Below are 12,276 nucleotides of genomic sequence, written 5' to 3' on the forward strand. Positions count from 1 at the left end.
AATTCTGATTTTTTTTCTCAGAATTCTGACTTTAATCTTAGAATTCCAACTTTAATCTCAGAATTTTGACTTTTTCTCAGAATTCTGACTTTTATCTCAAAATTCTGACTTTTTTCTCAGAATTCTGACTTTAATGTTAGAATTCCAACTTTAATCTCAGAATTCTGACTTTTTTTCTCAGAATTCTGACTTTTATCTCAGAATTCTGACTTTTTTCTCAGAGTTCTGACTTTAATCTCAGAATTCTGACTTTTTTTCTCAGAATTCTGACTTTTTTCTCAGAATTCTGATTTTTTTTCTCAGAATTCTGACTTTAATCTCAGAATTCTGACTTTTTTCTCAGAATTCTGACTTAATCTCAGAATTCCAACTTTAATCTCAGAATTTTGACTTTTTCTCAGAATTCTGACTTTTATCTCAAAATTCTGACTTTTTTTCTCAGAATTCTGACTTTAATCTTAGAATTCCAACTTTAATCTCAGAATTCTGACTTTTTTTCTCAGAATTCTGACTTTAATCTTAGAATTCCAACTTTAATCTCAGAATTCTGACTTTTTTTCTCAGAATTCTGACTTTAAACTCAGAATTCTGACTTTTATCTCAGAATTCTGACTTTTTTCTCAGAATTCTGACTCTAATCTTAGAATTCCAACTTTAATCTCAGAATTCTGACTTTTTTTCTCAGAATTCTGACTTTTATCTCAGAATTCTGACTTTAAACTCAGAATTCTGACTTTTTTTCTCAGAATTCTGATTTTTTTTCTCAGAATTCTGATTTTTTTTCTCAGAATTCTGACTTTAATCTTAAAATTCCAACTTTAATCTCAGAATTTTGACTTTTTCTCAGAATTCTGACTTTTATCTCAGAATTCTGACTTTTTTTCTCAGAATTCTGACTTTAATCTCAGAATTCTGACTTTTTTTCTCAGAATTCTGACTTTTTTCTCAGAATTCTGATTTTTTTTTCTCAGAATTCTGACTTTAATCTCAGAATTCTGACTTTTTTCTCAGAATTCTGACTTAATCTCAGAATTCCAACTTTAATCTCAGAATTTTGACTTTTTCTCAGAATTCTGACTTTTATCTCAAAATTCTGACTTTTTTCTCAGAATTCTGACTTTAATCTTAGAATTCCAACTTTAATCTCAGAATTCTGACTTTTTTTCTCAGAATTCTGACTTTAATCTTAGAATTCCAACTTTAATCTCAGAATTCTGACTTTTTTTCTCAGAATTCTGACTTTAATCTTAGAATTCCAACTTTAATCTCAGAATTCTGACTTTTATCTCAGAATTCTGACTTTTTTTCTCAGAATTCTGACTTTAATCTCAGAATTCTGACTTTTTTTCTCAGAATTCTGACTTTTTTCTCAGAATTCTGATTTTTTTTCTCAGAATTCTGACTTTTATCTCAGAATTCTGACTTTTTTCTCAGAATTCTGACTCTAATCTTAGAATTCCAACTTTAATCTCAGAATTCTGACTTTTTTTCTCAGAATTCTGACTTTTATCTCAGAATTCTGACTTTAAACTCAGAATTCTGACTTTTTTTCTCAGAATTCTGATTTTTTTTCTCAGAATTCTGATTTTTTTTCTCAGAATTCTGACTTTAATCTTAAAATTCCAACTTTAATCTCAGAATTTTGACTTTTTCTCAGAATTCTGACTTTTATCTCAGAATTCTGACTTTTTTTCTCAGAATTCTGACTTTAATCTCAGAATTCTGACTTTTTTTTCTCAGAATTCTGACTTTTTTCTCAGAATTCTGATTTTTTTTCTCAGAATTCTGACTTTAATCTCAGAATTCTGACTTTTTTCTCAGAATTCTGACTTAATCTCAGAATTCCAACTTTAATCTCAGAATTTTGACTTTTTCTCAGAATTCTGACTTTTATCTCAAAATTCTGACTTTTTTCTCAGAATTCTGACTTTAATCTTAGAATTCCAACTTTAATCTCAGAATTCTGACTTTTTTTCTCAGAATTCTGACTTTAATCTTAGAATTCCAACTTTAATCTCAGAATTCTGACTTTTTTTCTCAGAATTCTGACTTTAATCTTAGAATTCCAACTTTAATCTCAGAATTCTGACTTTTTTTCTCAGAATTCTGACTTTTATCTCAGAATTCTGACTTTAATCTTAGAATTCCAACTTTAATCTCAGAATTCTGACTTTTTTTCTCAGAATTCTGACTTTTATCTCAGAATTCTGACTTTAAACTCAGAATTCTGACTTTTATCTCAGAATTCTGACTTTTTTCTCAGAATTCTGACTTTAATCTTAGAATTCCAACTTTAATCTCAGAATTCTGACTTTTTTCTCAGAATTCTGACTTTTATCTCAGAATTCTGACTTTTTTCTCAAAATTCCGACTTTTTTTCTCAGAATTCCGACTTTAATCTCAGAATTCTGACTTTTTTTCTCAGAATTCAGATTTTTTCTCAGAATTCTGACTTTAAACTCAGAATTCTGACTTTAATCTCAGAATTCTGACTTTTTTTCTCAAAATTCCGACTTTTTTTCTCAGAATTCCGACTTTAATCTCAGAATTCTGACTTTTTTTCTCAGAATTCCGACTTTTTTTCTCAGACTTCCGACTTTAATCTCAGAATTCTGACTTTTTTTCTCAGAATTCTGACTTTAATCTCAGAATTCTGACTTTTTTTCTCAGAATTCAGATTTTTTCTCAGAATTCTGACTTTAAACTCAGAATTCTGACTTTAATCTCAGAATTCTGACTTTTTTTCTCAAAATTCCGACTTTTTTTCTCAGAATTCCAACTTTAATCTCAGAATTCTGACTTTTTTTCTCAGAATTCCGACTTTTTTTCTCAGAATTCCGACTTTTTTTCTCAGAATTCCGACTTTAATCTCAGAATTCTGACTTTTTTTCTCAGAATTCTGACTTTAATCTCAGAATTCTGACTTTTTTTCTCAGAATTCAGATTTTTTCTCAGAATTCTGACTTTAAACTCAGAATTTTGACTTTAATCTCAGAATTCTGACTTTTTTTCTCAGAATTCCGACTTTTTTTCTCAGAATTCCGACTTTAATCTCAGAATTCTATCTTTAATCTTAGAATTCTGACTTTTTTCTCAGAATTCTGACTTTAATCTTAGAATTCCAACTTTCATCTCAGAATTCTGACTTTAATCTCAGAATTCTGACTTTTTTCTCAGAATTCTGACAGCTAACAAACATGTCAGCATCAAGCCATAACCATGTCTGTTTTAGCGACTAGCTCTCTTGTTTTAATGACCTTCTGCTCCTCTATTAATGAGGGGACCCCTCGGGCACGTAAAAAGTTGCCTAAATCCGTCATTTTCCACCAATGTGTCACTGGCCCTCTCAAACAACTCACATCTTTGTCAGTGAAGTTGAGTGATCCCACATCTCTTCCTTCATGGTGCCCATCTACATTAAAATAAAAAATTCTGAGATTAAAGTCAGAATTCTGAGATTAAAGTCAGAATTCTGACTTTTTCCCCCCATATTAAACTGAAAGAAAATAAAAAAAATTAGTTAACTTTTATTTATTCTTTTCAGTGGCCCTAATCCTCTTCCGTAATATTAAATGGAAGCATCTCTTTAGCAATTAAATGAACTATGCTGTCTGTGAGCATGCGCAACTTTGTGCCGTCCTTTAGTGTGCTGCCTGTTGATTAATTGCTTCAGTGATGGTGGACTGTCACGAACTTGAGGACGCAGACGGGCCACCGCTTGTACTTTTTGTCCCCAGCTGGAGAAACTTCATAGGGTGGTTGTGCTTTAGGTGCATGTTAAGGTTGGTTGTATTGCTACTCTCAGTTGCTACTGTTTTATGACAAATGCGACATACTGGTTTGCATAGGTTCAGCGGTTCGCTTGAATCCGAAATACTCCCACACTGCGGCTGTTCCGTTCGGCTTTGAAACCAGTTCCATTTCGAGCTTTTCCCCCCTGCATAAGATGTGTTTTTTTTTTTTACCTTGCTAACTCCTCACTGGGCTCTAAAGCTGCAGAAGTACAAAATGATGCACGCTGACTACTTGATGCGATAGTCAACTCCTCCTCTCAGGGGTCAGTGGATAGCACCGATGTTAAGCCTTTTCATCCAGCGTCATAAATAGAAAGAGAAAAACACAGACAGAGACGATATAGCCGATATATTAAATGACGTGGATAGTTTTAATTTATCGTGCGATTAATTGATTTATTGATTATCGTGACAGGCCTACCAATGCATAAGTTAACTTCACAACATGCAAGATGTTGCAACTTTATACTCATAGCTAGGGCTGCAACAACGAATCGATAAAATCGATAAAAATAGATTTTTAAAAGCGTTGGCAACGAATTTTATCATCGATTAGTTGTGTCGCGCGATTAATGCGTCATCCGCCGCCGCCATCATCAAATCCACTTGACTGAAACGGGGGAAGAAAAAAAAGTACGGCAGAGCGAGCCAGCGCCGCAGGTGCTGTGTTGCCAACTCAGCGACTTTTCAGACCCCTCCAGCGACTATTTTTCAAAAAAGCGACTAGCGACAAATCTGGCGACTTTGTACGGTGTCACTGGTGGCTTTTGGAGACTCTTACGTGAAAGCATGTATCGTTCCTACTCTGCCGTGGGGCGCCTCCCCCATCCCCCGTTCTCCCGCTCCCGCAGGAGTCCCTCTCAGCGCTGCAGTCAGAGCCTCAGCGTCCAGACTGCAAATGAAGCGCGCATGCGCCGGGATTGACGGCGCAAATTGATCACAATAATTAAAATAGCCTGCGCTTTGTAAAGTGAAAAAAGTCGTAACATGCAACTTTTGTCAAAAGAAATTAACATGGCACGGAACCACCATGTTTGTTTGGTTTTAAAGTGGGGAAACGTAACGTTAGTTTCTCAGGTAGCTCATCTGATGCTTTCCTTACCGTGTTAGTAGGTTACAGACAGTGATAAGGTTGGCTACTTATTTTACTTTTAATTTCATTTGAATTAGCTTAAGCAGCGTTTATATTTTCTTTATAAATAAATTAACTTGCAAATTATGAGGGCAAGGCTTTTAAAGTTTAAATCTTCTGGCAAAGATAAAGTAAAGAAGATCCTGCAATTTATGGAAGTAAAGCAGAATAAAATCCAGCAAGATCAGTAATCTGTCAATTAATTATCTGCCGCATTTCCATGTAAATATCTGTCTTTGGAGGATGTGTTTTTTAGCACCCCTAGTTCTCTCATTTTTATTCCAAATACAATTTATAATTTGAATCACAGGGCTATTTTTATCTCTATGGTTCAGTATTTTCTCAAGTAGCAACTTTAACTGCTGTACTTTCCTGTCTTAAAAGGCAGAACTCTTCTAGTCTAAAAAAAACTCATTTGTTGAAATGGGGGGGCCTGTAGTTTGAACCCCTTAGGGGCTTTTAAAAACAAAAATGTCTTTTTTGGCGCTTTATGAAACAAAGTACCCTATATTTTGTGGATGTACAGCTACATTTCTCATGTAAGTTTGCGTAGTTTTAACACAAACATTTATTTTTCATATTGCACCAGTACAGTTAATGAGCAACCTGTACTTGTGTGCTTGTTTGTTCTGTCTAAAATGTTTATTTTAGAATAAAGAGGTTAATATAAAAAATATTTTTGTCCGATTCATCGATTAATCGAAAAAATAATCGGCCGATTCATCGATTTTTTAAAATAATCGTTAGTTGCAGCCCTACTCATAATATTATCTTTGTTTCATGACGATAACGAGAACTGATGAGCTAAACGCGGATCTTTGATGATGAAAACATGCCGTCTGTTGATGAGACTAAATAAAAATGTAAGCGGCTGGTCTTTCAGATGTTTAAAATCCATCATTGTGCTGTAATCTGTTAGGCAAGCTAAGCAGTATCAGCCGTGCAGCTGTGTCTTGTTTGGTCACCTGGCGTGCAGCGCGGCACATTCTGCATGACCTCAGATGGACCCTGGCAGCAGCAGCAGGGTACAAATAATCGTCCGGTACTGCGTGCTGAACTCTGACAAACTCTGATCTTCCAGCTGTGCCTGTGTAGAAATGCATCTCTGAGCAGCTTAGAGTCTGCGCTTTACGCTCCATACAGATGGTTCGCTCTCAGCAGTATGGCTCTTCCATCGCTACCTAATAACCTATTTGTGGCTGATCATTCTCTGCCAATGTAAAAAATCCTTTTGTTTAAATATCAAGATTTTATTTCTTCCAGTTCACAAGCGGTGATACTACACATTCTTTTTATTTTTATTTTTTCTGACACTGTTTTTATGCTTTTGTACGGTGATCTTGAGTGTCCAGAAAGGTGCCTTTTTAAATAAAATTTATTATTATTATTATTATTATTATTTAATTTCTACCAAAAGGAATCAATAAATGATATCCACAAACTGTGTATTATTATTAAAAGTTTTTGCATTCTGTTTATTTTTGGATAAAAATCCAGACGTAAAGGCACATAGATATTGGAATATTTCTCTCTTATAGTTCTTGTTTCTAACTATTTCAACATTTTAAAAAATATTCAAATGTAGTTCCTGATTGCTGTGGCATTATACGGCAAACATGTAGGCTTTCTGTGTATTTTTTAAATATCAGTCTCCTTTTAATTTAAATCTACTGAGCAGTGGTTACTAAGAGGTATATTTTTAAAAATAAAGCCAAATTTGCCAAAGTAGAAAGAAGAATGTGTTTATTCTTTGCTTTTTTAGCGCAATGACGTTTTTATTGATCTTTGTGTAATGCATGATCCATGGAAGATCAGGAAGTGTTTGCTTTGGGATGGAAACCTTGTATGTCTAAAACAGGGTTTTCGCGGGTCATTAAAATCATTAAAAGTCATTAAAGTATCATTTTTTAAATTAAGGCCTTAATTGGCATTAAAATTCATTAGATGTTATTATCTTTGCATTTGAAATGCTTTATTTAAAAAGAAATACGATTATAAAAACAATTTCGTCAGATATATCGCAATATATATGCGAGGAACTGCTTCTGCTTGATCGTAAAGCTGTATGTTCGGAAATGGAGCTCGGAGCGAAGAAAAGCCTAGAAAATGGGGAAATGCACATTTCAACAAAAGTGGCTGGAAAACAAGGAATTTGGGACATGGCTGCTGCCTGTCTACGGTAAATATGACAATGTGTATCATATATATATATATATGACCTCATAAAAAAAAATATATATATTAGGGGTGGAATGGTTCACAAAATCCACGGTTCGGTTCGGTTCACGGTTTCGTGGTCACGGTTTTTGGTTCGGTTCGGTATATGTTGATTGTATAGTACAAAACGTGTTGCACAATGCTTACACACTGTTGCACTTTTATCCACAACTTTCTTTCCGCCGTCATCGTAGGTCACTCTAAATGCGAAATGGTCCCATACAGCAGACCTATAAAGTGCTGCTGGCGCGTCTTCCAACTCCTGTTCTTTCCCACTCGCCATACCCACACAATTCTCCACAACAACTGATTTTTTTCTGCTACACCCGGTTACGCTGCTTCGCTTCTTCTACTTCTTGTTTACTACTGGTGGTTGGCTTTGGTCGCAGTACCGCCACCTTCTGCTCTGGAGTGTACACGCTTCGCCTATGAGAAAAAGGAGCAGCGCATGAACCGAACGCAACACACGCAATCGAACCGAGACAGTCGAACCGAACGGTTCGGGCGGTTTTCATAAACCGTTCCATCCCTAGTATATATATATATATATATATATATATATATATATATATATATAGTATATATGAGAGTCATTGGTACTTTTTGATAGCTTAAAATGATTTCTAAGAGCTTAAAAGAGCATTCAAAAGCATTCAATTTGAGTCAACCATTCCTGTATAAACCCTGTAAAACCATTCCTTTATTGTCCATTTCCTTAGCTTGTCTGTCGGCTATATTAACCAATATGATGTAATGAAAAAGATCTGCGATTTTCACAGCTTTTGTGAGACACTTTTGTATAAAGTAGGGCATTAGCTAATAAAAAAGTCTATTTTATTTCTATAAAGCTAAGTTTTGTACCCAACAGCAATGATGAACTGCACAGCAGCTTTCTATTACCAGCTATTGTTGTATCTAGGCTAGAGCTGTCAGTCTGCTAAGGAGCTTGAGTTTTAGTCGACTAAAACACACCAAAACTATAACATATAGTAATGACTAAAATCTGACTAAAACTAATAATAGTTTTCATTCTCAAGACCAAGGCCGTTTCTCAGTATGTGTACTTGTGCGTTCCCATGTACTCGTGAAAAGTCATCAGTCTCAGCCGTAGTACTGTTCCAATTCACAAAAAACAAGAAGAACGAGAACGGAAAAAGTCCCCAGATTTGTTCTTCATGTTCTCGCCCCTCCCTCTTTACCCAGCATGCATCAGAGCAGACTTGTCTGTTCTTTAGACGGACAGCTGTCCCAGCATGCACTGCGGCAGCAGCAGCTCCCGGGTTAGCGCTCACAGAGCTCAGAGTATTAACTTAAAAGTTATCTTTTCTGTTGCCGTTGTTCTATAAAAGTACGTTTTAAGATAATTTAAGTTGAGAACATTATACTTTTAGCATCACTATATGGCCCATTTACTGATTTAGTGCACAATTTCAGTTCAGTTCACAAGTTCAGATGTTGAGAGGACCATGGCAACCAGCGGAGGTCTGATGCTAACGGCAGCAGGGGTAACGTTAGCCCATCTGCAGCAGCCAGGGCCGACGTCAGCCCGTCTGCAGCAGCCAGGGCCGACGTCAGCCCGTCTGCAGCAGCCAGGGCCGACGTTAGCCAGTCTGCAGCAGCCAGGGCTAACGTTAGCCAGTCTACAGCAGCCAGGGCTAACGTTAGCCAGTCTACAGCAGCCAGGGCTAACGTCAGCCCGTCTGCAGCAGCCAGGGCTAACGTTAGCCAGTCTACAGCAGCCAGGGCTAACGTTAGCCAGTCTACAGCAGCCAGGGCTAACGTTAGCCAGTCTACAGCAGCCAGGGCCGACGTCAGCCAGTCTGCAGCAGCCAGGGCTAACGTTAGCCAGTCTGCAGCAGCCAGGGCTAACGTTAGCCAGTCTACAGCAGCCAGGGCTAACGTTAGCCAGTCTACAGCAGCCAGGGCTAACGTCAGCCCGTCTGCAGCAGCCAGGGCTAACGTTAGCCAGTCTACAGCAGCCAGGGCTAACGTTAGCCAGTCTACAGCAGCCAGGGCCGACGTTAGCCCGTCTGCAGCAGCCAGGGCTAACGTTAGCCAGTCTACAGCAGCCAGGGCTAACGTCAGCCTGTCTGCAGCAGCCCTCTCTCTGCATAGCCGTGTGTGAAGGACCGCTGGCTATGATAGTGATATTTTGTTTTATTTTTCAAAATGTTCATTTGATTTGTGTTTATATGACTAAATGAAAAAAATCTGAATTTTTTATTATGTAGAGACTATTAATAACAGGAGGTGAAATGCAGCTCCAGACGAGCTGAGCATGTTATGATGTCATCAGTACGCGTCAGCTCCAATTGACCCATATTTAAGCTCCATTCTCCCGTTCTCCCAGAGTTCAGACTTTTCTGTGTTCTTCTCAAGAACTTACTTGGCGACGACACAAGTCTGTACTCGCGTTCTTGTTAATTAAGAAACGGCCAAAAACTAAGACTGAATCTAAGATGGTTGTCGAAAACAACTCTGCTGGATAGAGCATATTTGACAGAGGATAAATTTTTTTTATTTAAATGCAAAATGTTAATATATAGATTTTTTTACAATATTTGATAGAATTAATAATAATATTTGAACGTTATTAATTATCACGCTGGAGAAATGTACCTCTAAATTTTAACCCATCCCGTTGGGGAGCAGTGGGCCTTTGTGGTGCTGCCAGGGAGCAGTGTGGAGTTAAAGGTGTTGCTCAGAGACCCAGAGTGCAAACTGTGGGGATCGAACCGGCAACCTGGAACCTTCTCAGAGCACAAGCTGAGTTGCTGTCTTAATACCTACTGCTGGTTTCTATTTCTGTCTGCAAATGTTTTACTCTTAACATTTCTCTGTGTCTTTCCAGTTCAAACCATCAACTTCATTTGTACTATGCTTTGATTTCTTTGTATTATTGGAAGCCTGCACTTCACCTGCTGTATTCATTAAAGTTCTGGTTATAGTGAATCAAAATGTGAAAACTCCAAGCATTAATGATACTTTTGATGCTGTACTGAGTTCCCGAACCAAACTTGAACAGATCTCACACTTCATTCTAAATGAAGGTCAGAACGACAATAAAATGTGTTTGCCTTGTTGTTGTGCGTATAGGTCTCCCCCTAGCTTGACGCCGCTGTCCAAACAAAAGGAGGAAAATGATTCTCAAGCAGAAAAGGAAGATGATAAGAAGACTGGATTTAAGGACCTCGTGAAAAACTTTCCTCTTAATTCAGTTATCCGTGGGAAAGGCTCCCTGGGAAAGAGCAGCAAGGCGAAGCAGTCCCACCTCACCGAGGTAAGAAACCAACGGTTGTTTTATTTATTTATTTTAAAAAGTCCGCTCCTTACTTAAAGCAAAGTAAATAAACATTGTGTTTTCTTCTGTTTCTATGGAGACAAATGATTTTCTTAAAGAGAAACGCCGTTTTTTTTACATTGGGTCCTTGATTTTCCGTTATTCCATCATGTTCTAAACACCCATATGAGTTTTGTGTCATTTTGGAGCCATTCTGAAGATATTCCGTTATATCCAAGTAACGTCTTCCTATGGGCAACGAGTTAAAGGCACAAACTAATCTGTTTATAATTTATTCTTTATTGTAATTCAGCATTCATAACATGTAGGCAAATCTCTGTCCCCCAGACTGAGAATCGGCACTAATTTGGGCGTATCAATGGTAGATTTAGTCATGGCGCAGCACAGAAGGACCCAGAATTCAAGGCGAGACAGACAATGGGATAAATCAAACCGTTAATAAAAAAAAAAAAGGAGCGGGCTGTGGGTCCGCGGTGTCAGCGGCTAGGACAGGGCACCGCACATCACTGGAAACTCTGCTTGGAGAAAAACACTGATTAGATAATCTGACGGAGAAAGATTATCCATATGAGTCACTAACCTGGTTTAACAGTTCAGTCCATATCCATAGAACGAGGTAGGATGCAGCCGGTGGGCTGCCCAGTGTCCTGATTCTGCAGCCGTAGTGAACAAGCAAGAGTCAGGAGCCCAGTCAGGGATACCGATAAAAACAGGAACATGCTCTTTCAGGGTTCCACAGAGAGATCAGGTAGAACATTCAGACGGGAACCGGCAGGCTCTGGGGTTGAGAAGCAGAACAGGTCAGGATATCAGGAACACTACGGAAACGCAAAAATACAGCTCTCTCCACTGAGCCAAGACAGGAACAGGGCAAGTTCAGTGGATAAGAGGCAGATCGGGATCAGCAAATCAGAAACACTATTAAAGACCTCTCTCCCCACTGCCCCCCGAGAATGAGCACTAGAAAAAAAGCATCAGCAATAATCTCGCCACAATGTTTGCTTTCTGTAACGTACAGGAAATTGGACCCAGCAAACCACTCAGACAGGTCAACAGATTTTATTAGTGACTCTGTGGCACAGGGAGCACGCAGGCAGCTCTCAGTCAGGGAATCCCCTCTTGGCGGAGACAACAGGTTATTGATCAGCAAGAGGAAAACTAGAGACGGGGTGAGGCTGGATCACTAACCTGTTACTGTGTCTCAGAGTGGGCAGTTGGCTCCGTGTAGGTCCGGGGCAGGAGTCCGTAAGAGGAAGGGGCTTGTGGAAGCAGTGGCCGATGAGCGGCGGATGGTTTGCTGAGGACTGAGGCCAATGAGCTCCAGAGACAGTCAGTTTACTGATTCCAGTGAATAGATCCAAGCAAAGGTACAGAGGGGCAATCCTGAAGAGAGGTCCAGGTCAGATCCAGGGTCCGTTAACTGGCAGGTTCAGAGAAGCAGAGGGGTCAGGCAGACTCGGTTACTCACTGACTGAGTGGGGTTCAGGCTCACAGGCAGGCAATCCAAGGCAGAACTGATGCAGGGGTCCAGAGGCAGATCTGGTTTGGATTCTGGGCAGGCAGACAGGATCAGAAAAGGGATCAGGCAGGCACGGCGAAAAAAGGCAGAAAACAGGTCAGGCAACAGGTAGGCAGGCAAAAGACTGAAATGCTGGAAGGTACTCAACGGTTGGTTTGAGACGATCTGGCACTGGGAACAGATCTAAATGAGGTATATATAGAGATGTATCCAATAAGTGATAACAGCAGGCCGGGTTGGAGTGAGCAGGTGTGTCGAGTCGGGGATTAAGCCAGTGCCGAGATCGTCACACCTTCCCCGTTTGTAGTTAAAA

General features: G+C 38.6%; 1 protein-coding gene across 1 annotated transcript in view; it reads left to right on the forward strand.

Moving 5' to 3' along the window:
* Positions 1–12,276, forward strand: part of bcl2l12 (BCL2 like 12) — a 44,821-nt gene that overhangs the window by 13,224 nt on the left and 19,321 nt on the right. Inside the window, exon 3 of the mRNA XM_038308425.1 lies at positions 10,240–10,423. Coding sequence (XP_038164353.1) covers positions 10,240–10,423 — 184 coding nt within the window. The remainder of the gene's footprint in view (positions 1–10,239; positions 10,424–12,276) is intronic.

This window comes from Cyprinodon tularosa, unplaced genomic scaffold (genome assembly GCF_016077235.1).
Source record: "Cyprinodon tularosa strain WSP-4 unplaced genomic scaffold, ASM1607723v1 ctg637, whole genome shotgun sequence".
Taxonomy (NCBI): Eukaryota; Metazoa; Chordata; class Actinopteri; order Cyprinodontiformes; family Cyprinodontidae; genus Cyprinodon; species Cyprinodon tularosa.